Source organism: Zonotrichia leucophrys, chromosome 22 (genome assembly GCF_028769735.1).
Source record: "Zonotrichia leucophrys gambelii isolate GWCS_2022_RI chromosome 22, RI_Zleu_2.0, whole genome shotgun sequence".
Taxonomy (NCBI): Eukaryota; Metazoa; Chordata; class Aves; order Passeriformes; family Passerellidae; genus Zonotrichia; species Zonotrichia leucophrys.
In genome coordinates, this window is record NC_088191.1 from 172,053 (window position 1) to 199,897 (window position 27,845).

General features: G+C 61.5%; 2 protein-coding genes across 5 annotated transcripts; one reads left to right on the plus strand and one right to left on the minus strand.

Annotated features, from left to right (window-relative positions):
- Positions 1-844: 844 nt before the first annotated feature.
- On the minus strand, positions 845-10,583 carry DBNL (drebrin like). Of its 3 annotated transcripts, none has more exons than XM_064731177.1 (14): positions 10,458-10,583; positions 10,080-10,135; positions 8,398-8,510; positions 8,054-8,128; positions 7,595-7,741; positions 7,078-7,155; positions 6,140-6,291; positions 5,503-5,557; positions 4,962-5,030; positions 4,762-4,864; positions 3,569-3,673; positions 2,440-2,543; positions 2,023-2,128; positions 845-1,777 (listed from the first exon to the last, which is right to left on the minus strand). In XM_064731177.1, exons 1-14 carry the CDS (start codon positions 10,538-10,540, stop codon positions 1,638-1,640), a joined length of 1,386 nt encoding a protein of 461 aa, XP_064587247.1. In that variant the 5' UTR covers positions 10,541-10,583; the 3' UTR covers positions 845-1,637. The 3 variants fall into 3 exon arrangements, with proteins under 3 accessions (XP_064587247.1, XP_064587246.1, XP_064587248.1); XM_064731176.1 differs by having other exon boundaries at positions 4,962-5,066; XM_064731178.1 differs by lacking the exon at positions 3,569-3,673 and having other exon boundaries at positions 4,962-5,066.
- Positions 10,584-13,033: 2,450 nt separating this feature from the next.
- On the plus strand, positions 13,034-27,083 carry TCF7L1 (transcription factor 7 like 1). Of its 2 annotated transcripts, XM_064731143.1 has the most exons (12): positions 13,035-13,286; positions 13,365-13,425; positions 14,133-14,263; positions 21,729-21,812; positions 22,122-22,254; positions 22,585-22,687; positions 22,945-23,028; positions 23,354-23,497; positions 24,360-24,519; positions 24,846-24,953; positions 25,148-25,226; positions 26,093-27,083. In XM_064731143.1, exons 1-12 carry the CDS (start codon positions 13,086-13,088, stop codon positions 26,479-26,481), a joined length of 1,677 nt encoding a protein of 558 aa, XP_064587213.1. In that variant the 5' UTR covers positions 13,035-13,085; the 3' UTR covers positions 26,482-27,083. The 2 variants fall into 2 exon arrangements, with proteins under 2 accessions (XP_064587214.1, XP_064587213.1); XM_064731144.1 differs by lacking the exon at positions 22,945-23,028 and having other exon boundaries at positions 13,034-13,286.
- The last annotated feature ends 762 nt before the right edge of the window (positions 27,084-27,845 follow it).

Sequence of the window (27,845 nt, forward strand, 5' to 3'; positions counted from 1 at the left end):
GAGCCGTGCGGGGCCCGACTCGCGGGGACCGGCAGGACACCGGTGCCACCAGCCCGGCCCCGGCACCGCGCTCCCAGCACGGGCGGGCACACGGCAGAGCCTGTACGTCTGTACCCCCAAACCTGGCAACACCTGCAGCCCCATACCCCTATAACCGCATACCCCAGCACCCCCTGTACACACTGTGCACACGAGATGCCACACACACAGAGAACACACTCTGCACATGGATCATGGGTCACATAGGGCACAGGGACCCTGCACACGCCTGGCACTGCCCGGGGCTCCTGCACACGCAGGGGATGCAGGGCACATGCTGTGCACACAGGAACGATGCCGGGGATGCAGGGCACACATTCTGCACACACAGGGGATGCAGGGCACACTCTCTGCACACACAGGAACGATGCCGGGGATGCAGGGCACACATTCTGCACACACAGGGGATGCAGGGCACACTCTCTGCACACACAGGGGATGCAGGGCACACTCTCTGCACACACATTACACGCGTGTGACCCCCCCCAGCCGCAGGGTTGGGGCTCAGGCTGGGCTGAGCCCGCCCCGGTGGTCCCTGGGGGTGACCCGGGTGTGTCCCCCCCGTCCCGGCCCCGCAGGCTCCCCGGGCCCCGCTGGTGGCAGGGCCACGTGGCAGCTCGGCCCCGTTACATGTGTGTGTCCCCCCCCCCCGGCCGTGAGTCACTCCCTGGCAATGCTGGGGCCTGCCGGGGCTGGGGGGGGCTGCCCGGGGCTGGGGGGGGCTGCCCGGGGCTGGGGGGCTCCCCTACACCTCCCCAAACCCCTTCACTCCTCCCCAGTCGCCGGCAGGAGCCTGCTGCAGCCATCACCAAAGAAAAGCCCTTTTATTGATGCTGGGGAGGGCCCGGGGCACAGGGAGGAGAATGAGCTCAGGCAGGACTCAGAGAAGCCCCCACGGCCCCCAGCCCTGCAGAGGGGGGGCTGAGCTGGGACCCCCCAAGCCTTTCTCTCCTTTTGTTCCTAAAGTGACAGCAGGGCAGGGAACTCCTAAGGGAGGGCTGGGCTTTTCCTTGTTCACAGTGAGTTTGGGGTGGGGAGGGGTCCCACGCGCCTGGCCAGGCTGCAGGGGAGGATTTCACTCCCAGTTCAAACCCCAGAGCAGGTTTGGGGTGAGGGAAGGGGGGAGGGCAGGGAGGAGATCACAGGGTGAGCACACGTGTGAGCTCAGGGCGCTGCAGGGCCAGGAGTCACTCTCCTGCTCGTGTCAGACCCTGCAGGACCCCAGAATGGCTCTGATGAGCTTCCCCAATGAAATGAGCTCGGGAACGTCCAGTGTGGCTGTGGCAGGCCCAAGGTTACAGGGAGGGAGCACAGGGGGGAGGTAATTCTTGAATTTGTTCCCTGAAAATTCCCGTGAGGGATTTGTCACACCCCAGAGCCCAGGGAGGAGGGCTCAGGGTGGGATGGGACCTTCCTTCCCACCCTGAGGGATGGGGGGCAGCTCCACTGCCGAGGGACTGGGGAATGGCACTTCACTGAGAAAGAGAGAAATAAAGAAATAAAGAAATAAAGCCACGTGTCGCTGGAAGAGCCAGGCTGGAGCTGGGTGGGCTCAGGGTCCGGAGCAGCCCCGGGGGTCTGGAGCCCCCCAGCAGCCCCTACTCGATCAGCTCCACGTAGTTGGCGGGGAACATCCCAAAGTGGCCGTCGGGGCCGAAGCCGCGCCACCAGCCCTCGTCGATCATCTCGATGTTGGTGATGATGTTCTCGGGGTCGAAGGAGATCTCGGTGTCGTCAGCTGCGAGGGGACACAGGGGACAGTGGGGACAGAGCGCCTGAGCCACCCCAGCCCCGGGGTCACAGGGTAACGGGGATGTGGAGCTGCCCCAAGGGCTGGAGCCCCTCTGCCATGGGGACACATTGGGAGAGATGGGGATGTTCCCTGGGGCAGGAAGGCTCCAGGAGACCCTTGCAGGGTCAGGAGGGCTCCGGGAGAGCTGGGGAGGGACTGGTACAAGGGCAGCAGCAGCTCAGGGGTCTCACCAGCCTGGTAGTCATACAGGGCCCGGGCACAGAGCCCCTTCCCCGCCAGGTCTGGGGACTCCTGGTACTCCACCCTGTAGTCGTACTTGGCATCGGCAGCTGGCTCCTGATGAGAGCAGGCAGAGGAGAGCAGAATCAGCAGTGGAACGGTGGGAGGGGAGAGAACAACGCCCAGGAATGGCCATCAGCATGGGACACAGCAGCACCCGCTGCCACACAGGGGCATCCTGAGCACCCCTGAGCTCTGGGCTTTCACCATTTCCAGTGATTTCAGCACAGATTTCAGTTCCAGTGGCACATCCTGAGCACCCCTGAGGTTCCCCCATTTCCAGTGATTTCAGCTCAGATTTCAGTCCCAGCTCATCCCAGGGACGGGACAAGCCACGCTCCCCCACCCAAACCAGGCCCCAGACTCACCTGGGGGGGCTCCTCGTAGATGGCCGCGGGCTCGGGGGGCTCCTCGTACAGGTTCTCCTCGCCGTGGGAGCCCGGCACACCGGAGCTGTAGCCAGAGTCTCGTCCTGAGGAGGAACCAGGGCTCTGTCACCCCGGCCAGCCCCTGAACCCTGCCCTGGTCCAGGCTGGGGCCACCCCAGGCTCATCCTGGGGACCCCTGCCCAGGCAGGGATGGGTGAGGAGGGGTCTGGGGAGCAGAGGGACGGGCACAGCACAGATCTGCCCCCGGCAGGGGAGGGATGAGCACAAACTGGCTCAGGATGGATGATTGCCATGGAGGGAGGAGCTGGAGCACAGCCCTGGCCAAGAGCAGCATCTAGTGGTGACAGTGGCCTGGGGACACCGGGCTGGGGCCGGGTGCTCTCTGAGACCCCAGCCCAGCCCAGCTGTGCCTCCGTGATCTGGGGACAGGGCCAGCCCTCAGTGCCACCCACAGCACACGGGCAGAGCTCTGGGCACAGCCAGCCCTGCCCTGGAACCAATTCCTGCCCAGAGCACTGGGAAATGGCAGGGCAGGGACAGCCCCAGTGCCCCAGGTGCTCCAAACCCTGCCCAGGCTGGCCTGGGCGCTGCCAGGGACATCCATGGTATCACCTGCACCAGGGGCTCACCACCCTCACATCCAGGCTGAATTTACCCCCAATATCCAGTCTGAATTTACCCCCGATATCCAGTCTGAATCTACCCCCGATATCCAGTCTGAATCTACCCCTGATACCCAGGCTGAATTTACCCCCAATATCCAGTCTGAATTTACCCCCAATATCCAGTCCGAATTTACCCCTGATACCCAGTCTGAATCAGCACATGGAATCCTGGAATGATTTGGGCTGAAAGGGACCCAAAAGATCCCTCCTGCTTTGGGCAGGGACACCTCACCATGTCCCAGGGGCTCCAAACCCCAGTGCCCAGCCTGGCCTTGGCACCTGAGGACGAGCAGGAACCATCCTCATCCTCAGCACCACCCTCAGCCCTGGCTGCAGGCAGAGCCCAAAACCCAAACGGAATCTCCAGATGCCCAAATTTGTGAGAAACGCAGTGGAAAGAGGAGGGGAACAGCCCTGGGGAGAGCAGGGAGCCGAGCACCAACCTGCTGCAGGGCCTGGGGAGGCCGGGGGGGACCCCCAGACGTCCCTGCTGGGGGAGGCTGGGCTGGGGTCCAGCTCCTTCTGCAGGAATGGGCTGCGCAGCTTGCCTGGGGGGAGAGCGGGGGCTGCTCACGGAGGGACCCCCAAACTGCCTGGGGACCCCCACATTACTGAGTCACACAAAGAGAGAGGAGGGGGCTGCCCCCAGGGCACCCCCACGCTGCCGCCTCACCCTCCCAAGCAGGATTTTCCAGCTCCAGCCCTGGCTGTGGAAAACAAGTTTGGCAACCGGTTGCGGCGGCAGCCAAGGGGAAATTTAAAAATGAAATGAATGAATAAATGAATGTATTTCTGTGGAGGAGGGAGAGCTGCAGCCCCTGGCTCTCCCTCCGTGGTGGCGCTGGGAGGGAAGGCCACAGGCAGACTGGGAGGGGATGATGCAAACTGGGTCCTGTTTCCTGTGGCAGGAGGCACCTGGGCTGCTATCGCCTCATCTCCACCTCCAAACCAAACAAAAGCTGAGCAGAATTCCCGCACCAGCCCTGCCAGCACCAGGACTCCTGCCTGCCCTTATCTCTGATCAACTCCAGGGCATTTACCTGCCTTTCCTCCAGGAAACACCTCTAAGTCAGTCTCTCCTCGTGACCAAAAAAGACATTTTCAACCACCAAAAAAGACATTTTCAACCACCAAAACAGACACTTTCCCAGCCTGGCATCCCCTCCTCTCCCACCCAGGATGTGCCTGCCCAAGGCACAGGGACCCTGCTCCTGTCACCAAGTGAAAGCGATTATTGGGATCAATCCAAGGTGCTTTGGAGGGGGCTGGGTGAGGATGAGGAAGAGGAAGAGGAGGCAGAGGCCTCACCCAGGTGTGTCACGGGTCACAGCCACTTCCTCAGCTGCTCTCAGCTCTGCCCTGCAAACTTCCTGATTTCTGCCTGAGAGATCAGATCAGAGCAGGCCCTGCTGACAGCACAGGGCTCTGCCTGGCTGGGGCAGCGCAAAAATCTGGGGGAAATTCATTCATTTGGGACAGACTGCGATAATGATGCTTTCCTGGGGTTAACAGATTGAACCACCAGAGCATGCCTGGCTGTGTCCCCAGCCCCCTGGCTGTGTCCCCAGCCCCTGGCTGTGTCCCCAAGCCATACCTGGCTGTGCTGGCAGCCCCTGGCAGTGTCCCCAAGCCATACCTGGCTGTGCTGGCAGCCCCGTGTCCCCTGGCCCCGCTCTCTCCTTCTGTTTGAAGATGTCTCGGGGGTTGACGGCTCTCTGCGCGATCAGCGTGGCTGCCTCCTGCCCGGGGAGGGGGCACGGGGTCAGTCAGGGCTCAGGGACACAGGGGACAGGGCCCAGCAGCCCCCCCTGCCCCGGGGACAGGTGAATTCCCCACCTGGGCTTTCTCCACCGACTGGCTCCTCCTGACGCCCCGGCGAGCCTCATCCTCCTCGGCGTGCTCCTTCTGCACCAGGGGACAGGGATGGGGACAGGGACAGGGCTGGGCCACCAGGGGATGGGGACAGGGCTGGGTCACCCCTGCCAGAGCCACCTGCCCCTCTCCAGCCCTCCTGCCCCCCTCGGGCCCCAGGGAGGGAGGATGAGGAGGGAGCCCTGGGTCTGGGAGGCAGATGAGGGAATTCTGGGCTTGGTGTCACAGGGTCAGGGGACGATTTTGGGTGGGAAAACCCCTGAGAGCAGAGTCCAGCTGCTCCCCAGCACTGCCACGGCCACCACCGCCCCATGTCCCCAAGTGCCGCATCCCCAGAGCTGTGACATCCCCCATGGATGGGGACTCCACCCCTGCCAGGGCTGCACAGCCCTTGCCATGAAGGAATTTCCCCAATATCCAACCTAAACCTCCCCTGGGTAACCTGGGGGCCATTTCCACTCGCCCTGTGCCCCCCACCCTCGCCTGGGGCCAGCACAGAGCTCACCCACTGCTGCTGCTCCCTGTCCCTGCTCTCAGCCTCCTGCTGCTGCTGCAGTCTCCTGTGGGGACAAATGGGTTAAAAACGAGCGTTTGAGACCTCACCCCACTATCCCAGCTCCAGGAATAGCCCCTGGTGAAGTGAAGGCCACCCCTGACTGCAGGGCCGGACGAGGTGCTGCAGCCACCCTCGAGGAGAGGAGCAGGAGCTGCTCCAAGCACTGGGATCATTCCAGGGAAATCTCCTCCCTGGGGACAGGGACGTGAGCACCCCATATGGGAGCTGGGCAGGCTTCCCTGTGGGGCTGGAGCTCCCTGGGGCTCCAACACCCCAAAAACAGGGCCATGGGTTTGGGGGAGCAGAACTGGGAGAGCCCTGGGGCAGGATTCATGGGCAGGGAGGCTCAGCTGGACGAGCAGCCAGGGAGATGTTCCCTGCACAGCTGGATCAGGATCCCTCTGTTCTATTCGAGGAGATTCCCTACAGGAATCCCAGCATGGGCAATGTGTGGAACCCTCCCCTCCCTGAGGAACAAACCCTGAGGAGTGGGGGCAGCTCAGAGAGGCTGTGACAGGGGCAGGGACAGCGGCACCAGGGCCACCCCGGAGGGCAGGGCAGGCTCTGAAGCCCCAGGCCCGCTCACTTGTGCGCGTCGATCTCGCTGTCGCGGGCCTGGCAGAGCCGCTCCCGCCCCGCCGCCTCCCGCAGCTCCCGCTGGCGCCGCTCCTGCTCCAGGCGCTGCCGCTCCTGCTCCGCGCGCCGCCGCTCCTGCTCCCGCCGCTCCTGCTCGTCCTTCTGCGGGCACCGGGCACGGACGGGGCTGGGGGGTGCTGGGGGCACGGGGCTGGGGGGTGCTGGGCACATGGGGCACGGGGCTCACAGGGGTGGGGGATGCTGGGGGCTCGCAGGGGCAGGGGTCCCGCTGCCAGGGCTCCAAGACCCCTGTCCCTCTGCACTCCGGGGCACAGGGCAGGGCTGGGGGGACACGGTGGGTCCAGGAGACACACAGCACATCCCAGGGACACACAGCACGTCCCTGGGGACACGGTGGGTCCCAAGGACATGGCACGTCCTTGGGCACACACAGCACGTCCCTGGGGAACACACAGCACATCCTGGAGGACACACACAGCACATCCCAAGGACACACAGCACGTCCCTGGGGCTCGTGGTGGACCCCGAGGACACTGCACATCCTGGGGGACATGGTGGAGCCCAAGGACATGGCACATCCCAGGGGGGGCACACCCAGCAGGTCCTGGGACCCCTGGTGGATCCCAGGGCACTTTCCCAGCCAGGAGGTTCACAGGTTATTGTTTAACCCCATAAAACCCCAAGGTGCAAGGGAAGGGAAGAGGAAGCAGCCCTGCAGAGTCAAACACCCATTTCCCCGCCCAGCTGGGGTTTGCTGGGAGCTGGATCCAGCCCAGCCCTCCCTCCCCGAGCCAGGCCCAGGTGAGACACAGGGGATGGAGCAGCACCTGCAGCTCGGGGAGCACCCAGGGCAGCAGCAGGACTTGGAATAACACTGGAGAACAACCTCCAGCCATCCCCAGACACCCCGTGCTCACGTTCACCCACCTCTGCTTTGGCCCAGAAATTGTCCTTATTGACCCTCTTGATCTCAGACATGGCGTTTGTCTTCTGGTACACAGAGCCCTGAGCAGACACAGATAAAACACCTTTCTGGCACCTTTTGTCACAAATCAGCCCAAACCAGCCCGGTCTGGGACCTCCCTGAGAAGAAGTTGAGAAGTTCCCATAACCTGATGCTTTGCCCCACAGTTTAAAGGAGGGCTGGGCTGGGTGAGGCCAGCGATGTGCACCTTGCCAAAAATGGGGAATTGCTGGCCCTGGCACAGGAGGCTGCTCCATCCCTGGAGTGTCCCAGGCCAGGCTGGATGGTGGGAGGTGTCCCTGCCATGGCAGGGCTGGCACTGGATGGACCAGAACCCCCTCAGGCCCTGGCAAGGTCCCCAAGTTCCTCCTGGACCCTTTAATTCCCCAGGCTGAGCATCCCACAGAGGGGTTGATGCCCAGGGCGCCCCTTCCACCGCGGGGTCAAAGAGGCCCCAGCAGCCCCCCTGCCCCAGCTCACCACGGGCGCCTGGGGCCCCGAGTCCTGGAACTTGCTGCTCTCCTTGTGGAAGCTGTAGTTGGCCCCCGAGGCCTTGGCCACCTTCTCCATGATCAGCTCGGGCTCCACGTCCTCCTCGGCCCGGGCGTTGATGGTGACGTGAGCGCCCTGAGCACAGGAGCCAGCAGGGGCTCAGGGTGAGCCTGGGAGCCCCCAGACCCAGCAGGGGCTCAGGGCTGACCTCGGGAGCCCCCAGACCCAGCAGCTGCCCCAGAGCTCCCAGGGCAGGGAACAGGAGGAGATGCCCAGGGGGATCATTTGGGCAAGGGGCTCTGCTGGAAGGATGCAGCTTCCTTCCTTGCATCCCACTTGCCCTGGGATGTGCCCCTGTGTCCCTGAGGGTGGCAGGGGGCAGAGGGGGTGGTCTGAGGGCCCCCCACCCAAAACATTCACTGAAGGGAGGGCAGAGCAGGCTCACACCTTGAGGAAGTTGGCCACAGTGCTGACGTGGTTGGCGCAGGCTCCTTTCCTCACGTCATTGACACCTTCACCTGTCTGCAGGGGACACCAGCAGCTCACCTGAGCCCCTTGGGGTGCATGAGCCCCTCCCCAGCCCACCTGAGCCCCTCCCCAGCCCACCTGAGCCACTCAGGGCTATCCCAGGGCTGTCCCCAGGTGTCTCCCCACTCACCCAGGGCTATCCTCAGGTCTGTCCAGCTGTCCCCATCTGTCCCCATTCTCCCAGAGCTGTCCCCAGGCCTGTCCCCATTCACCTAGAGCTGTCCCCAAGCCTGTCCCTGCTGTCCCCAGGTGTCCCCACTCACCCAGTTGACCAGGACGTATTTGGGCAGCCCCGAGTTGGGGTCCCGGACGCGGCAGAAGCCGTACATCACCTTCCCGCTGTTGAGCTCCTCCACCATCTCCTCCAAGCCCCCCTCTGTCCCGGGAGGGAGCACAGGGTGAGCCCAGCCTGCCCTGAGCTTGGGGGGGCACCCAGAGCCCCCCAGAGCCCTCCCAGCCCTGCTTCCCCCAGGCTTCTCCATGAGCTGGAGGCTGCCCCCAGCCCGGGTTTGCTCTGAGAACACAAAACCTGAGCATTGCCCACCCACCCCCAGCAGCCTTCATCACCCCGCTCCTCTTCCTCAGGCCTCCCCAAACCCCACCTGGCTCTGAGATCCAGGACCCCACCCAGGTGAGGGAGAGGGGGAAGGAGCTGCTGACACCCCCTGACCCATCAGGAGCTTCAACGCCAGCTCTGCCCACGGGTTCCTGCACAAAGCCACGCTCAGGAACACTCAGGGAGGGGGAATGGGGCTGGGGAGGAACTGGCTGGGCCTTGTTCCTGCTCTGCAAGATGGGAAGTAGAGCAGGAACCAAAAAGGGGCAAGGTCCTGTTAGTGCACCATGGGGAAACTGCTGCCCCAACGCTTCCGTCCCTGTCACACCCACCTGGAGAGTCCCAGAGCTGCTTTGGGGAGCTGGGAGTGAACCCCAAAGGGAGAATCCCACCCAGGGCTCAGGCAGAGGCAATGGGAAGGGAACAGATCGCTCCCTCCACACCAACAAACCACAGGAAAGGAGGAAAGCCACCAAAAATGCACTCTTTCATCCCAAAACCATCCTCCCTCCATGCTGGGCTGTGTGAGCCCTGGGGAGTGGGAGAGCAGCCCCTGCTCCTTATCAGCCTGGCAGGAACAGGGAGCCCCGCACAGCTCGCCCTGCCCTGCTCTGCAGAACCACCCGGATCGTTTCCCTCTGCCATTAAACATTCATGGCCTGCCTCTAAATTTGGCTCCAAACCCGGCAGGGAAGCTGGGGGTTGGAACTCTGGAGCTGGTGGGTGAGGGAATGATGGGGGGAGCTCGGGGCATGCCCTCTGCAGCCCCCCAAAACTCCCCAAAAAATACCCCAAAAGCTCCCCAAAAAATACCCCAAAAACTCCCCAAAAAATACTCCAAAAATCTTCATTTGGGACCCAGCAAGATTCTTCCTCAGCAAATCTCCCCAGCACCAAAGCCCTGGGCTCCCCCAGACCCAGGAGCCTCCACAGGCTGGGAAAAGCTCCTGGAAACTGAGGCAGAAGCTGGGGAGGGATGAGAGGATGCAAATCCCAGCCTGGACATGGAGCTGCTGCTTCCTGGAGGCTGAGGCTCCCCAGGCAGGGGTGTATCAGACACACAACAAAGGGAAAAGAATGGCAGGAAGGAGGGAACGGGGCACGAGGGGCTTTGGCAGCGCTGGGCAGGGTCAGGGCCTGGTCAGGGCTGAGCGAGGGGCCCTGCCCAAACCCGGGATTCAAACACAAGGAGCAGCCAGGATTAGGGGATCGACCCCAAAATCAGCCCCAAAAACCTGGAAATAGGGGGATGGCTCCCAAAATCAGCCTCAAACCCTGGAAACAGGGGATGGTCCCCAAAATCAGTCCCCAGATCCCTGAAACAGGGGATGGTCCCCAAAACCAGCCCTCAAACCCTGGAAACAGGAGGATGGTCCCCCAAATCCTCACCTCCAGAGCCGGCCACTCGCAGGTCATTGCTGTTGCCTTCGTAGGTGAACAGAGCCCTAAAATCAAGGCAGAAATGGGATTTTCATCCAGCTTTAGTGCTTATCTGGGGTGCTCACATACCCCTGGTACATTCTGAGGTGCAGAAACCCACGGGGACGCCCTGAGACCCCCAAGGACCCCCTGAGATCCCCAGGGACCCTCTGAGCCCCCCACAACCCCTCTCACCCACCCCGTATCCCCCCAAATCCCCTCCCCATCACCCCATCTGCCCTCCCCATCCCCCAATCCCATCCCCCACCGCAGCACCCCCTCGCCCCCTCCCCATCCATCCCCCTCCATCCCCATCCCGGTACCGCCCCGGTGCCCCCGGTCCCGCACCAGTCGGTTCGGCTGCCCGCGGCCACCACGCTCCCGTAGGCCTCCTGCAGCGCCCGCCCGTTCTTGGCCAGGTTCAGCGCCATGGCCGCGCCCGCTCCGCCCGCCGGCAGCGGGGCCCGCCCCCGGTACTGCCGGGACCGCCCCAAGGAACGGTGATACCGGCCCCGCCCCCGGCCCCGCCCCGCCGGTGCTGCCGGTTCCGCCCCCGGTGCCGCCCCGCCCCATCGGTAATACCGGCACCGCCCCCATGCTACCGCACCGCCCCCGGCCCCGCCCCGCCGGCAATACGGGCCCCGCCCCCCGCACCACCCCGGCCCCGCCCCGCCGGTGCTACCGGCACCGCCCCCGGCACGGCCCCTCCCATGTCCCCGGCCCCGCCCCGGAAGCGCCCGGCCCCGCCCCGGACAGCCCCACCCAACTAAGCCACGCCCATGAGACGCTACACCGCGCCCACCACTCGCTAGAGCACGCCCCTTGATGGATAGGCCACGCCCCTCTATGGATAGACCACGCCCCTGCATGGACAGACCACGCCCCTGATACAGAGCGCCCCTCAAATAGCGGAGAGCGCGCCCCAATAACGGACCCTCCCCGACAGGGAGACCCCCCCCAAAAATAACAGACCCCCGAGAGGGAGACCCCCCCCCCCCCACTCCGAGCAGACAGACGCAGCCCCCGGGACCGAAATTCGCCATTTCCGAGTATTTCCCTCATTTCCCAGCCCGAGAGGGGCTCATCGGGGAGCGTCTCGGAGCCTGCAGCTCTTTAGGGTGTAAATGCGGCTCAATTTTAGCCCAAAATCGTCAGAATTCTGCCTCTCGCCCCCACCCCGTGGCAAAGACCCTCCCGAAGGGGTGATCTTGGGGGTCCCGGGAGGTGACCCGAGGCACGGGCGCTGTCCCCAGGACGCGCTGATGGGACATTCGCGGCTCGTTGTCCCCCTGCCCTGCCCCGCTGCTGGGGGGTGGGATGGGTGGGAGATGGAGAATGGAGCGATGGAGGGTCCTGGGGTCTCCGAGGGTTCTGGGATGTCCAGATTTCCTAGGGGGACCAAGGATCCCCCACTCCATGGATCCCCCAGAACACCAGGATCCCCATGGATGAAACCCACCGAGGAGGCTCTCCCGTGTTTGTAGGACCCACAAAAATGTTGGGAAATACCCCAAAACTGCAGGGCTGCCTTTTTTAGGATTTAGGAGGGCGAAGTTTTGGGGCACCTGGAGAGCACTGGGTGGCACCTCCACATGTGCCCTGCTGGGAACCAGTCATCTCCTCACGCCTCGAGGGTTATTTACGGGAAATATGGGCAAAAATAATGCATAAGGCGATAATTTATATTTTTTAGCATCCCGGGACTCTGTGTCCCAGACCCCCGGACACATCCACACCCCTGCTCCATGAGCCCCCAGAGCAGGAGCGGAGCGGGAAGAAGGGGCAGATGTGAGCTCCCCATTGAGCACGTGGCTGGAAATGTTAATTAAACGCAGGGCAATAAAACATCTGGAGGGCCGGGAGAGGGAAGGGCCAGCCGGCACGGCCCCCCGCAGCTGCCTCCTGCTTTTCCTTGGGAATCTTGGGCAGGGGGGACCGGGGTCACCAGCGATCCCGACCGTACAAAAGCCTTTTCATCGAGTATTTCAGGCGCAGCAACTGAAGGAGCTTTGTGGCGCAGAGCGAGGGGCTGCGCGGCCGGGGGGCGGCGGGGGCTGCGGGCCGGGGGTCTGGGGGCTGCTGGAGGTGCCTGGGACTGGGGTTCACGGCCGGGCTGTGGGCGATGGCACCGGGACAATGCAGCCTCGGGGGTGATGGATGGAGCCCCGCTGGGTGCCACCCCGCCGGCCGTGCGGGAACGAGCCCACCCTGTACAAAAAAAAGGAGGAAAAGGGGTTTTGGATGAGTCTGTCCCATCATGGCAGGATCCTCTCCCAGTGCGGGGAGGGGTGGGCATGTCCCCGGAGCATTCCTGGGGTGGGGGACAGGGGCAGCCCGGGTGTGATGGGAGCACCATGGGTGGGATGGGGCCAGCCCGGGAGGGGGGAGGCAGCTGAACAGGATGGGGCACAGGGATGGCAGCACCCAGACGGGAGGGGACACCCTGGGACGGATGGGGGGACCCAGGGCATGAGGGGGACACCAGGGCAAGGTGGGAGAGGAACACGGACGGAATGGGGGGGACCACGGGTAAGCTGAGAACACTCAGATGTGTCAGAAGTGTCACCCCGCGTGGGGTGGTGACACCCCGCGTGGGACGGGGAGACTCCAACTGGGGCACCCTGGGCCGGGTGGGGGAGCCCCGGATGGGATGGGGGCGGCACGGACGGGACGGGGGGGCCCCGGTCGGGATGGGGGCGGCACGGACGGGACGGGGAGAGCCCGGACGGGATGGGGGGGCCCCGGACCGTGCGGGGAGCCCCGTTCGCGGCGGCACCGAGCGGGGCCGGTGCGGGGCCGGCGCGGGACCCTCGCGGAGCGGAGCGGGCCCGGCGGGGCGGCGCGAGCCCCTGCCCGGCCCCCGGTGTCGGTTTGCATCCCGGCTCCTCCCCGCCCCGCCGCCCCGCGCATTCCCGACCCTCCGGGCGGTGGCGGCGGCGGCGGCGGGGCCCGGCGGGGCCGGGGCGGGACCCCACGATGCCGCAGCTGGAACCCACGGGGGGGGACGACCTGGGGGCCCCCGACGAGCTCATCGCCTTCCAGGACGAGGGCGAGGAGCAGGACAAGGGCGCGGGGCGCGGCTCGGCCCACGGGGACCTGGACGAGCTCAAGTCCTCGCTGGTCAGCGAGACCGAGAACCGGGGGGGCCCCGGCGGCGCGGCCGGCCCCGGCCCCGAGGTGAGGCGGGGGGCGGCGGGGAGCCGGGGGGAGGCGCCCCCCGCCCGGCCCCGCTCCGCTCACCGCCTCTCCCCGCAGGCGGAGCGGCCCCCGCCGCCCCGGGAAAGTTTCCAGAAGCCGCGGGACTCGCTGGCAGAAGGTACCGGACCCCCCCTTCCCGCCCCCCGCCGCATCCCCCGGGAGCCGCCGGCACTTCCCAACTTCTTTGTTTCCGCCCCCGCCGCGGGCGGGACCCCTTGTGTGCCCCCCCCGTGTCCGTGTCCTCCGCTCCTCCCCGCGGTGTCCCCCCGGGGCCGGGTCCCCTCCGGGCCGTGTGTGTCCCCCCCGTGTGTGTCCTCACCCCCTCCCCCGTGTCCCCGCCCCGGTCACCGGCCCCGGGCATGGATCGGTGCCCCCGTGCCTCGGGACGCCCCCGGGGCCGGCTCCGTTCGGGGGGCAGTGACCGGCACCGGGAGCGGCCGCCGCCCCCGGGACTGCCCCGCGCAGCCGAGACCCCCAGAAGAACCAGGGGTACCCCAAAGGACCTGTCCCTGTCCGGGCCCCTCCCCAGCGGGGATCCCCCAGAAGACTCCCCCGAGGAGCGTGGGCACCCCCAGAGGGGCGCACCAGCTGCCTCCCAAGTGGGAATCCCTAGAAAATCAGGGACCCCCTAGAAAACCAAGGAACACGCACAAGCGACTTGGGCCCCACAGAGGGACCCCCCCACCCTCCGCGAGAGACAAGGACTCCTCCAAAATTCCGTCGGAGACCCCCGGAAGAACCCGCGACCCTCCCCACGGGATTTGGGCACCCCCGAGGGTCCCCCCGCGCCCCCCGCCCGCTGACGCCCCCTCCCTTCTCTCGCAGTGGTCAGACGGCAGCAGGATGGGGCGTTCTTTAAGGGCCCCCCGTACCCCGGGTACCCGTTCCTGATGCTCCCGGAGCTGGGCAGCCCCTACCTCGCCAATGGAGCGCTGTCCCCCGGCGGAGCCCGCACCGTAAGTGCCCCCCGGACCCTCTCCTCACCTCTCGCGGGTGCTCAGAGCCCCCCAAGCCCGTCCTGCAGGACAGCGACCACCTGATGCTAAAGAAAAAAACCAAGATATTTGGTTTATTTATCTTATTTTTAGGTCACTTCGCCCCTTTTTGGGGGGGAGCTTTGAGGGGGGTGGGGAGTTTGGGGGGCTTCGCTCCGGGGGACCCGCCCCGAAACCTGACCCTGAGCTGCTGCTTTTCTCATTTAAACGGGTTTTAAAGCCGTTAATGGGCCAACATTGGCTGCGGGGGGAGAAGTGATTAAGCAAATTGAGCGAGAACTGGGGGGGTGGTGGGCGAGGGGGAGCGACCCCCTCCCCTCAGCAGGGTCCCTCGACCCCCAAACCGTCCCGGGCAGCATCGCAGAGTGATGTGAGGGATGTGGAGGTGCTTTGGGAACACAAGGTGTTCCTACAGGGCCATCCTGGGGGCAATTCTGAGACCCCCGAGGGAGGAGGGAATTCTGAGCCCTCCGGGGGTCCCGACCCCTCGGGGAGGGATGCTGACAGTGGAACCCCCTCGCTCCCGATTATCCAGGTGTATTTCTCGCTCCGGTGATGCTTTTCCACGTTATTTCTGCGGATCCACAGGGAACTGTGTGGAATGTACACGGGATAACAATGTTTGTGATGGTTCGGAATCCCGGAACCCCCCTGGTTTCCCCGGAGGGGTTTCCGCATTTTCAGGGTTTTCCTACTTTTGCTTTCCTGGAAGCAACTGGTTGGAGCGGCCGTGAAGTGCAGATCCCGGGATGGGGAGGGCAGATAAGCTAATTATCCCGGCTGGATAAAGGCTGTATTCCCAATTTGTCACTCCTGGGATTAGGAGGTTTTGGGGATGAGGCAGGGCTGACCGCGATGCCAAACACTGGCAGGGAATCCGGGATAATGAGCAGGGATTGGGCTCGGGATCCGTCACAAGCGGCCACTAACGATGATTTAATGAATCCCAGAAAGGGGATTAATTAACAGGCGCTGGGGCGGGTGTCGCCTCCCGGATGTTTCAGGGGGATGGCTGGCGTTGGGAAAGCGTGGATTTGGGCTGAATTCCGACGGAATGGGGCCTCCGGTTAGTGAGGGGTGTGTGGGGATGCTGGGGGCGCCTCGGGGGAGTTTTGTGATGCTCTGGATCCCACGGGAGAGCAGCTGAGCTCTGTGCACAGCACCAAGCCCCTCCTGCGAGTGTGGCAGCACAGGGATCCCCCAGATCCCGGGATGGGCACAGTGTCCCTGATCCCACACTGGACCCATCTGGGCACAGCACCCTGACCCTGAACCAGAGCCAGCAAGGCTCAGCATCCTCAGTCAAACAGGAGAGTCAGGACAGAGGATCCTTGATCCCAGCCTGGCACAGCATCTGTGATCCTGTGCAGCATCCTCAACCCCACACCAGATCCTGCTGGCTCAGCGTGCTTGATCTCCTGTTGGATCCTGTTCCTGATCCCTCCAGGCATCCCTGAACCCGTACTGAATCCATCTGGACACAACATCCTGACCCTGAACCAGACCCAGCAAGGCTCAGCATCCTCAATCAAACAGAAGAAGAGTCAGGACAGAGCATCCTTGGTCCAGGTCTGGATCCAGCTGGGCACAGCATCCTGGATCTGACCCTGCATCCACGCAGGCTCAGCCTCCTCACTCAACACCTCAGCCTCTGGGCAGAGAATCCTCCATGGAGCTGGACACAGCACCTGGGCACACCCAGGCACAGCTTCCTAACCCTCTGCTGGACACAGCACCTGGATACAGCCAGGCACAGCTGGACACAGGATTCCTGATTCCCTCTGGATCCGTCCATGCACAACTTCCCAGCCCTGTGCTGGCAGCAGCCCCCCGGTCCGGTCCCCCTGGATCCAGCCCCACATCCCCACACGCAGCACGGCCCCAGGGCACCGAGCTCCCAGCCCAAACCCAAAGCTGCCTCCCACCCTCATGCCCTGGATGAGCCCGGACACGCGGAGCTCCGGGGTAGCAGCAGCAGGCACAGCCTGCCCTGGGAACCGTCCTTGCCCTGTTTCCTTCTTGTTTCTGCCCCATTTTGGAGGGGAGAAGCTGATCTGCAGGATGCAGCCGTCCCGGTGGCCGTGGCACCCACCCAGGTGCTGTGGATTGAAGGGAAAAGAAAGATTTTAGGAGAAGGATCCCAAACCCCAGATAATCTCCATGGCTGGGAGATGCTCTGAGGAGGTGGCCAGGAAGGTGGTGGATGGATCCTGGGGATGGATGAGTCTGCAGGTGCCAGCACTGATCTGACAGCCCAACAGCTGGAGGGATTATTTGGAATACTGGGAATTCTGCATTTCTCCACTCCAAAACCTTTAGAAATCTGGAATATCCATGGAAATCTGGTTACACAGTGCTTTCCACACTCCAGACCAGGAGAAGTCCCGTCCCTGTGCCAACCCACCAAGCACCAATGGATGGATGCTCCTGCTCTCCAATCTCTGTGAATTCACTTTGCTCCTGGGTTATTTCCAACTGGGATCCTGGAATTTGGGAAGTCTCCATGGTCCCTAGGAAAGCATCACTTTCCTGTCAGTTTCTGCCCAGGGAGAATCTGGGGGCTCTGCTCTGATGGTGAAGGAATTTGTTGGAATCTAACAACGGCATTGTTTGGAGCAGCTTTTCTGCCAATTTTCCTCAATTCCAATCAGGAACTGGGGACCTGTGAGGCTGCGTTTGGCTCCTTGGGATCATTCCCAACAATACAAGGTGGATGGAGAGGGAATACTCTGGATGTGCCTGAGCTGGATGGATGCAAATCCCCATTGCCACGACGCCGGATCCATTTAATCAGGATGGTGATGGTTTTACCCCAAACCCAGAATGGGATGGATCCATACTGGGCAAAACCTCATCCCAGCCTCTTCCTCCTGCTCGGGAAGTGGATGGGAACCAGGCACGGAGCAGCGACCATGCACAGGATTGGCAACATTCCCAAAAAAACCAGTTTAACCCCAGGAATTCGAGTCTGGAGGCGAGGATTTAAATAAATCCAAACCTTCCTCAGGCGTGGAATTCCATCCAAACAGCTCTCCCGACGCCGTGCCCGGTGTAATTAATGCACCTCGGTGTAATTAATGCGCCGAGGCAGGCTGCGATCCTAAAATAAATGAGGGAAAAATCCATAACCTGGACCCATTCCGGCTTTTTTTGCGCCACTCCTGCGATGAATTCCCGAGGATACAGAGCCCTATCTGTCTCCTAAAGAAAATAGATCCTTAACTGCGTTGCTGCCAAGGAAAATGATTAAAATACGGATTTTTGGCAGGGAGAAGGGCTGCTCCAAAAACCGGGCGGGTCTCACTGGCGGTTCTGGCAGAGCCTGGAGGGATTTTGGCGCTGGGATGCGGATGGAGGTGTTGGAATGGGGGGATTTTTCTGGCGTGGAGGCCCGCTGGATGCTCAGCATCCTGGGACCGCAGCAGCTCCTCCTTGCTGCTGCACTAATTCGGGATTTTCTGCTTTATTTGGGATTTGCCCCCCACCAGCGCCGCCTTCCTTCCCCACCTGGTAAATATTAAGGGAAAACCCTGTTTTTTCCCCACTTTTTGGCTTGTCCTCGCTGCTGTGTGCAGCTGCTGGGCTGATCCGGCCGCGAGCCCGCCCCGTGCCTCAGTTTCCCTCTCGCAGACTCCGCAGAGCTGCCGCACACAATGGCCCCTTTATCCCGCTCCTTAATTATGCTCTTCGGCTAATTACCCCGCGGGCGGGGCTTGCAGACCTCCGGGAGGTTCCCACCCCCCGAACCTCCCTCCTCCCTCCTTTTCTAACACGATTCCCAAATTAAAGCGATGAAGTAAGCGCTCGGGGCGCCTCTGCTCAGCCCTGGGATTGTTCCGGGACTGAGGCGCATTCATCATCCTTCTGGAATTCCCAGCAGCTGCTTTTCATTAGTTTTCCTTCCTTCGAGTCGCGGGCGGGGAAGAGGAACCCGGGGGGAAGTGCCCGGTGCATCCTGGACGGAGGAAGAGGAGGGATGAGGGAAGAAGGGGTTGGAACCAGGAGCGGTCGTGTTGTGTTTTCCTCTCTGGGACTTTGGGGAAAGGGGATGGAGGAGGAGGAGGGGAAGGGCTGATGTGCCCCTTCGCTGTTTGCCTCTTTTCTGCTGGTGTTTTGGCAAGGATTTCACCCTGTGTGTTCAGCCTGGGGATCCTGGCAATACTGGGGATCCTGGCAATACTGGGGATCCCTGAGGATCTTGCGGATGCTGCTCAAGGCTTGGCAGAGGGCAGGGGAGGGGCAGGACTGGAGCTGGCTGTGCCGGTGTCGGTTCCAGGATGCTCTGCAGGCTCTGGGACGGGGCTGTTGGTGCCAGGGCAAGCTGAGCCTGCTGCTCCTGCTGGGATCCCCCAGAGGATGCGGGCCATGAATGGATCCATTGAGGGAGCTGCAGACAAAAGCCTGGGCCAGCAGCGGGGTCTGGGGCCACCGGCTGTGGGGACGGGGAGCAGGGGCTGCGAGTTGGGGTGCTCTGTGGGTGGGAGAGGCTTGGGGCACCCATGGGTGGGCCAGGGCCACCCTGGGCTGTCCCCACTGCAGTGCTCCAGCCTCATCCACAGCATCCATCCCATCCCCATCCCATGGATCCCATTCCCGTCCCATCCCATCAATCCTGTCCCATCCCACTGATCCCATCCCATCCCATTATCCCACCCCATCCCACCTTCCTTTGGGCCCCAGCTCTCCCTCAGATGCCCCCGGTGTCCCCAGGGTGTGGATGTGGGATCTGTGCATGGAGATCAGGTAGCACCAGTGCCACCTCTCCAAGCTCATCCCAAACTGAGGTGTTTTGGGGTTTTTTTAACTTATTTTTCATCTCCCAGCCCCTTTGGCATTTCCCATCTGGTGCCTGTGGTATGGGAATGGACAAACATCTGCTGTTAGGGTGTCACAAACCCTCATCCCCACCCCAAAATCCCTGTCCCCAGCTGGGACACCCTTTGCCTGGCTGCTGTCACCCAAAAAATCCCAAAAGGGAACGTGGAGATGTCTCCTGCATCAACCCTAAAACCCTTAGAAACCCTAAATCCTGGTGGGACAATAACTCATATTTTGGGGGATTTTGGGGGTTCTCCTGGGATGTGGGGGTGCAGGAGACCCTCCCGGGAGTCTCCTGGCTGGGATTTGTCATGCTGGTGCTCATGGGCAACATCTGGAGGAGATTATTGGGCTGGGAAGCGGATGGATGGATGGCGGGGGTGGGGGAGAGATTTATGTCTGCTTGCCTGGGCTGTAAATCCAGCTGTAATTGGGATTTCTGCCTCCCCAGCTATCCCTGGGAATGCAGCAGCTGTGGGGCTGGGATGCTGCTGGCTTTGCTCCCTGGTTGTTGGCATTGGGGGGCTTTGTTGGGGTGTGAAGGACCCCAGGAGGGTGAGAGGCCAGGACCCCCTTTACCCTCTCCTTTCCCCTTTCCCATTCCCTTTTTCCCCATTTTGGGGCTTCCCCCAATCCCTTGGGGGATCCTTTTTTCCCCCTTGGTGCCATCCCCGTTGCAGCATCCCTGGCTGCAGCCCCACACCCTTCTGCCTGGGCAGATTTGGATTTTTTCCCACCTTCTTATGCCCAAACACAAAGTTTTGGGGAACTGGGTGATGCATTGAGCCCAGCATCCTCATTTCTCTCCAAAATCCCATTCCCTGTCACTCCCGGAGCCAAATTTGGGTGTTTTTTCCCCAAACAATCCAGTGACACTGCTCAAAGCTGCACCTTGGGATGCCATGGGGCTGCAGTGGCCACGCCTGGACAGAGATTTTGGGGGGCCTGCATTAAAAATCCTGCAAACCCCCATTTTCTGCCCTAATGCTTGGCCTGTCCGGGTGTGATTTTGGGATGAATTCTGGGGGAAAAGGGAGCAGAGGGACAGAGGGACCAGGACAGAGGGACAGGAGGGGCTGGGACACACAGCTGGGTGATGGAACCCTGGACAGGGTGACAAACCCCTCTGGGACACGGGCACATGGAGCTGCCAGGACCTGCAGTTATGGGGTGGGACCCACAGCAGGACCCACCAGGGGCTCTCCCCCTCCCCAGGGCAGCAGCGCAGCTGGGCTGGAGCCTGGGCAGAACAGGAGGAGTGGGAATCCTCTGGTGAACGCCCCCAGTTGCACCTCAGGGCATCCCCAGCCCCTTCCCCTGGGTCGGGGGGCTCCAGGGGGCTGGGCTCCAGCAGGGAAGGGGTTACCCCTGCTTTTAATTGGCTGCTAACGAGCACCCAGGGCTGGCTCTAATCTCTCTGGAATGTGACCGATTTTCAACTATTTTCCTCTTTTTTTTTTTCTTATTTTGCTGCTGTTTCCCAGCCCGGGTCCCCATTGTGGGACAGTGGGGGACAGTGGGGGCTGTGTCCCAGCTGGAGCCAGGGGATGGGGAGGAAGAGGAGGGGAAGGGGAGGGAGTGGGGGTCATTTTGTCATTTTTGCACATCACCACTGAACCGTTCAGCAGCTCCCCCTGCTTTGTACATTTTGAAAGAGTCCCCCCTCTTCCTCCCTTTCCCTTCCCCAGGCTCCCAAAATGAGAATTCAGCGTTTTATCCCCAAAGCTTCCCCCAGTGCTGTCCCTTGGCATCTCCTCTGCTCACAGGGCAGCCCAGAAAGCCCCTCGGGGTGGGGAGGGGGCTGGCCTGGGGCTGGGGGGCTCAGGGACCCATCAGCTTTGGGGCTGTGCCGTGCCAGGGGGCCCTGGGTGGGGGTCCTGGAAGGGTTAACGCTGCCCCAAACTCCGCCTGGGTTTTGGTTCCAGCTGCCCCGGCTCAGGGCTCAGGCAGGTTTGTGTTTGGGGAAATTCCTGCAGCAGCTGCTGCAGCCACGTTCCCACATTCCCACATTCTGCAGCCCTGGCATCTCCAGGGACCCTCCCTCTGGTGCCTCTGGCCCCCCAAACACGCACAGAGCCCCTTTTTGGGGTGCCAGGGAGACACCCCAGAGTCACAGTGAGATCTTAACCCAGAAAGGGAGAAAAAGCCCCAAAACCCCTCTGCCCATGGGCTGGGGAGTCCTTGGCTGGCTGTGCAGGCGAGGCTGGGGGATATTTTGGGGTCAGAGGGTTGTTTCTGAGCTAGGGAGGATTTGGGGATTGGGGGAGGTTTTGGGGCTGGGCAGTCTTTTGGGGATGGGGTTTTCTTGGAGGGCTGTGGGAACGTTTTGGGGCTGAGTGGGATATTTCAGGGTTGGGGGTGCTTTGGGGCTGGGGGTGCTTTGGGATCAGGAGGTGCTTTGGGGTCAGAGGGTGTTTGGGGTCAGGGCTGGGGTGGTTTTGGGGCAGGGTTTTTTTTTGGGGCATGGGTTTTTTTGGGGCAGGGGTTTTTGGGGCAGGGTGTTTTTTGGGACAGGGGTTTTTTGGGGCATGGGTTTTTGGGGCAGGGGGTTTTTGGGGGCCAGGGGCTGCGTGGGGTCCCTGCAGGGCAGTGTCCATCCCTCCCACAGTACCTGCAGATGAAGTGGCCGCTGCTGGACGTGCCGGCCGGGGCCACGCTCAAGGACAGGAGCTCGCCCTCGCCCGCCCACCTGGTGAGAGAGAGGGGGCAGCCCCCAGACCCAGGGGGGGTTCACAGCGTCCCCATGGCCCTCTCCCATTCCATGGGGGGGATTCGGGGGTGGTTTGGGCTAGGGAGGGACCTTAAAAAGCCAAGGGAACAGGGACACCTCCATTGGGGCAGGGACACCCTCCGTGGGGCAGGGACACCCTCCGTGGGGCAGGGACACCTCCATTGGGGCAGGGACACCTCCATTGGGGCAGGGACACCCTCCGTGGGGCAGGGACACCCTCCCTGGGGCCGTTCCCATGGTCTGAGCCCTGCCCTGCTCTCTCTCCCCCAGTCCAACAAGGTGCCCGTGGTGCAGCACGCCCATCACATGCACCCCCTGACGCCGCTCATCACCTACAGCAGCGAGCCCTTCCCACCCGGCTCACCCCCCGGGCACCTGAGCCCCGACATCGACCCCAAAACGGGTGAGCGGAGCTGGGGGGACACCTGGGGGTGTGCGGGGCTGGGGGACACATCTAGAGGGGGGCTCTGGGGTGCTCAGAGGGATCTGCAGTGCTCAAAGGGGGGATCTGAGGTGCCCAAGGGAAGCTGCTGGGGGGCACGGGGGGCTCGGTGGGATCTGGGGTGCTCGGAGGGGATCTGGGGTGATCTGGGCTGCTTGGGGGGGACCTGGGGTGCTCACGGAAGTGTGCTGGGGGGCACAGGGTGCTCTGGGGGACCTGGGGTGCTCAAGGGAAGGTGCTGGGGGGCACGTGGGGCTCCTTGGCTGCTCTGACCCCCCTCTGCCCTCACAGGGATCCCACGGCCGCCGCACCCCCCCGAGCTGCCCCCCTACTACCCCCTGTCCCCCGGGGCCGTGGGGCAGCTGCCACCCCCGCTGGGCTGGCTCGTGCCACAGTAAGGACGGGGGGCTTTGGGGTTTGGGGGGCTGGGAGGGGGCTGACTCTGCTGGGAGGGGGCTGGATGTCATTGAGGGTGTTGGGAGGGGGCTGGCTGTGCTGGGGGGCAGAATCTGGGGTGCTGTCGGGGTGGGAAGGGAGGGACTCCGTGCTGCTGGAAAATTTGGGAATCCTGCAGATGGACAGAGCAGCCCAAGGGTGCCCATGAATTGGGAAAAGGATTTTTTTTCCCCAAAAAAATTCGTGTTTTTGTAGGCAAGGACAGCCCGTGTACTCCATCCCTGCCGGGGGCTTCCGGCACCCCTACCCTGCCCTGGCCATGAACGCCTCCATGTCCAGGTGGATTTGGGGTGGATTTGGGGTCTCTGGGGTGGATTTGGGGCCTCTAGGGTGGATTTGGGGTCTCTGGGGTCTCTCACGAAAGCCTCCATGTCAGGGTGGGGCTGGGTTTATGGGGTGGATTTGGGGTCTCTAGGGTAGATTTGAGGTCTCTAAGGTGGTTTGGGGTTCCAGCACGGATTTGGGGTTTCCAGTGTGCATTTGGGATTCCGTCACGTTCTCGGGGTTCCTGGCTGGGTTGGGGCAGGCGCTCTCTGAACCCGGGCGGTTCTGGGGGGTCCCTGGCCGTCTGTCCCACCCCTGCTGTCTGTCCCCCCCTCTGCAGTTTGATGTCCAGCCGCTTCTCCCCGCACGTGGTGCCGCCCCCCGCGCACGGGCTGCACCCCTCGGGCATCCCCCACCCCACCATCGTCTCCCCCATCGTCAAGCAGGAGCCCCCCCAGCCCAGCTCCAGCCCCGCCGGCACCTCGTGAGTGGGGACACGGGATGGGGGGGGACAGGGGCTGCTCCTGGGGGTCCTGACCTGGGCTGGTGCTCACAGGGGTCCCACAATGAGGAAAGAGAATCTTGACTCCGTGTTTCAGAAGGCTGGTTTATTATTTTGTGATGTATATTACATTAAAGTGATATAACATATTACATATTAAAATTTAAATTTAAAAATTTTAAATTTAAAATTTTAAAAATTAATTTAATTTAAAAATTAAACAATTAAAATTTAAATATTAAGAATTACATTTTAAAATCTATATTTGAATTTAAAAATTAAAATTTAATTAAATATATTAAAATTATGTATTATATAATATAATATATACCATATTATATATTATATATATTATTGTATTATGTATCATTAATTATATATAATATATACTATAGTATAGTAATGTATTACAATATATTATATAAATTATATATTGATATATTATAATGCAATATATTAATATAATAAAATGACATATAAATTATATATTGATATATTAAAATTATATATTAAAAGTATACTAAAAGAGTAGAAGAAAGGATTTCATCAGAAAGCTAGTAAAAAATAGAAAGGAATGATAATAAAAGAATAGAAAGGAATGATAAAATCTTGTGACTGACCAGAGAATCTGACACAGCTGGACTGTGATTGGCCATTAATTAGAAACAACCACATGAGGCCAATCCCAGATGCACCTGTTGCATTCCGCAGCAGCAGATAACCATTGTTTACATTTCGTTTCTGAGACCTCTCAGCTTCTCAGGAGAAAAAAATCCTAAGGAAAGGATTTTCCATAAAATGCGTCCGCGATTTTTCATAAAATAAGTCCTGACCCTCCTGGCAGGAAATCCCCCGTGGCCGTGAAGAAGGAGGAGGAGAAGAAGCCGCACATCAAGAAGCCTCTGAACGCCTTCATGCTGTACATGAAGGAGATGAGGGCCAAGGTGGTGGCCGAGTGCACGCTGAAGGAGAGTGCGGCCATCAACCAGATCCTGGGACGGAGGGTATGGGGGGCACAGGGACCCTGCAGGGCCCACACCTGAGTACTGCCAGCTTGGGAAGCCCCCACACCTGGGCACTGCCAGCCCAGGAGCCCCAGGGAGCTCCTGGTGACCTGGGATGGGGTGGGCAGCAGGTGCTCGGGGTCAGCAGTGTGGATTTGGGGATTCCAGCCACCTCTGGGGTCCCCAGAGTGGATCTGGGGGTTCCTGAAGCAGCTCTGGGATTCCCAGCATGGTTTTGGGGTCCCCGGGGTGGCTCTGGGGTTCCCCAGCATGGCTCTGGGGGTCCCTGGGGCAGTTCTGGTGTCCCCATCGTGCTGTCCCCGCAGTGGCACTCGCTGTCCCGGGAGGAGCAGGCCAAGTACTACGAGCTGGCGCGGAAGGAGCGGCAGCTGCACTCGCAGCTCTACCCGACCTGGTCAGCAAGGGACAACTACGTACGTGTGAACCCCCCTCCATGGGGACCCCAGCCCCTTCCTGGGGTTTGGCTGTGCTGGGAGGGGGCTGGCTGGGCCCGGGGTCAGAATTTAGGGTGCTGAGCCCCTCCACGTGCTCTCCCCGCCACGTTTCCCATCCCAGCACCCCTGTGGCGGCCAGGAGCTGCGGGAGGAGCTGAAATTCTCTCCCTTAGGGCAAGAAGAAGAAGCGGAAGCGCGAGAAGCTGGCCCAGCAGCAACAACAGCAGCAGCAGCAGGGCCCTGATGCCGACGGTGAGTGCCCCCTGCCCGTGTCCCCTCAAGTCCCTCACTGACAGGGCCCCAGGTCTTCTGATTGAGCTTAACCCCAAGCAAGGCAATCTTTATCTGGATAACTCAGTCTCTCTGGGAGACAGAGTGCCCCAATACCCACACGCTGCTCGAAGCTACTTTTGGCAAGCTCAGTGATTTTCAGCTCTTTAGTGGTTATCAGCTCTCTTAGGATTTCAGCTCCTACCCTAGGGCTAGGGGTAGAAGCAGATGGCGAGAGAGGAGAAGGAGAGGCCCTTGTGGTTCCGCAGCAATGGTTTATTGAGGGGTCTTTGAAGGGTTCCAGCGATGGCTCTTCTAACCAGAATGGGCTAAAACAGCCCCTTTTTATAGGGTACAGGGGGATCCAAACTTGTCCAATAGTAAAGGTCAGGGAAAAAGTGGCCTATGGGTTACAGAGATAAGCTATGGATCAAGAAGCTGAAGGCAGGAGCTTATTTTGCTGTCTCATCATGACTCAGCAGTTCCTACTGTTCAGTATCAGCCCTCAATGGAGCTCAGGCCAGCTCCATGGGGTCTGCTACACCTCACGGTGTCCATGTCCCCTCACGCCGTGCCTGTCCCCTCACGCCGTCCCTGTCCCCTCAGGCACCCTGTGCCCCTCACGCCGTCCCTGACCCCTCACGCCGTCCCTGTCCCCTCACGCTGTCCCTGTCCCCTCAGGCACCCCGCGCCCCTCATGCCATCCCTGTCCCCTCACGCCGTCCCTATCCCTTCATGCTGTCCCTGTCCCCTCAGGCCCCTCATGCCCCTCACGCCCCCTGCACCCCTCACGCCGTCCATGTCCCCTCACACGCCCTGCGCCCCTCACGCCATCCCTGTACCCGCAGGCTCGCTGCCCGCCCGGAGCAAGAAGCCCTGCGTGGTGCCCTTCCTGCCCGAGAAGCCGTGCCCCAGCCCGGCCTCGTCGCACGGCTCCATGCTGGACTCCCCGGCCACGCCGTCAGCCGCCCTGGCCTCGCCGGCCGCGCCGGCCGCCACGCACTCGGAGCAGGCCCAGCCGCTCTCGCTCACCACCAAGCCCGAGGCCCGGGCCCAGCTCAGCAAATCCTCCTCTTCCTCCTCCTCCTCCTCCTCCTCCTCGCTGCTCTCCAGGCCCGTCCCCTTCACCTCGGGGGCCCCCTCGGCCCTGCTGGCCTCCCCTCCCGGCGCCATGCCGGCCGCCCTGGCCGCGCTGCAGACGCAGCCGCTGTCCCTGGTCACCAAACCCGCTGACTGAGGGACAAACCTCCCCTCCTGTCCTTCCCCACCCCGTCCCCTCCCCGCTGTACATTGCAGAAGCCACAATCAAGATTCGAACGCAGCCAAAACCATTATTGGTCAATATTTGACCCTTTCTGAACTCTGTGGGGAGCAGGCTCTGGAGGGAAGGGGCTTTCTGCTCAGAGCTGCTGCCAGCGGTCAACCTAAAGACTGTTTTTATTAAAAAAAGGAGAAAACAAAAAAAAAAGATTAAAAAATGATGGAATAGACCCTCCAGAAGGTGCCGCCGAGGGGGATCTCTGAGGGAGGAACTGATGCCCGTCGCTGCCGTGGGCACGGGGATGGACCCTCACGGTGGTGCCAGCCCCCAACACGGCAGGCGTGGGCTGGAACTGGCTCTCCATCCCGGATCCAGGGGCAGGAACGCCTCCAGCTGCTCCCAGATCCTGCTCTGTGCCCTGGCACGGGGCTGGTGCTGCCCCGTCGGTGCTGCTCCTGCCCACCACGCTCCTGCTGCGCTGGGCAGGGCCTGGGGCTGAGCCCCGGGAGGGGTTGTGTTTTTATCACCTCAAAAAATCCTGTTATTTTTCACAAAAGGAAATAAAAACTGCAGCTGCAGCCGGCGGTGTGAGTGTGGTCTGTGTGGGGAGCGCTCGCCTCTTTTCCTCTGCCACTTTTCCTGGGAAATACCTCGGGATGGAATTCCTGCTCCCGAGCTCCTGCATCCCTGAACAGCTCTGGCTTTGGGATCAGGGGGATTTTGGGGTGCCACCAACAGGGCATCAGGAGAGGGGAAATTGAGTGAACCAGTGCATGAGGAGCTGGGCACTGGGAGTTACTGGTGTGTGCTGGGTGCTCTGGGGCTGCTTAGTCCTAACCAGGAATGGAAAACCACCAGCAGAAAAACAACCTGATGGATTTTCAACCCATTTGGGGTCCTCACTCAGCTCCATACCTGGGTGTATCAGGACTTTTCCCTCTCCTTGTATTTCAGCAGGAAAAACCCCTCAGTTTTCCCCCCAGAACTCACGATTTTGTCTCTGTTGCAGACTGACCTGGAGCTGCACCTGCCTGGAGTTAATTTGTGAGGAGGATCTGTCTGTGTTTTCCAGATGTGAGAGGTGTTGGCATCCATATCTGCAGCAGAAAACACCTGGATTGGTGGATTTTCATACCAGGGCTGGGCAGAACTCCAAAAACTCACACCTGAACCAGGCCCCAGCCATGGGCACTGACCTGAGCCTCAGGGACACACCTGGGGACAGCTCCAAAACCCTGTGCAAGCTCCAGCAGGAGCGTGGCTGCTCCATCCAGCCCAGGACCATCATGTGGGCAGCTGGAATTGCCAGCTTGGAGCATCCCCGAGCTGCCAGAGCCAAG

What these genes read in the sequence shown, in the direction of transcription:
- TCF7L1 (XM_064731143.1), top strand. Translation starts at nt 13,086, where the DNA reads ATGCCGCAGCTGGAACCCACGGGGGGGGACGACCTGGGGGCCCCCGAC. An exon ending in GGTCAGCAAGGGACAACTAC is followed by an intron (nt 24,954 to 25,147) that starts GTACGTGTGAAC and finishes TCTCTCCCTTAG; the next exon opens with GGCAAGAAGAAGAAGCGGAA. An exon ending in GCAGGGCCCTGATGCCGACG is followed by an intron (nt 25,227 to 26,092) that starts GTGAGTGCCCCC and finishes CTGTACCCGCAG; the next exon opens with GCTCGCTGCCCGCCCGGAGC.
- DBNL (XM_064731176.1), bottom strand. Translation starts at nt 10,540, where the DNA reads ATGGCGCTGAACCTGGCCAAGAACGGGCGGGCGCTGCAGGAGGCCTAC. An exon ending in GCGGGCAGCCGAACCGACTG is followed by an intron (nt 10,136 to 10,457) that starts GTGCGGGACCGG and finishes CCTTGATTTTAG; the next exon opens with GGCTCTGTTCACCTACGAAG. An exon ending in GCGAGTGGCCGGCTCTGGAG is followed by an intron (nt 8,511 to 10,079) that starts GTGAGGATTTGG and finishes CTCCCGGGACAG; the next exon opens with AGGGGGGCTTGGAGGAGATG.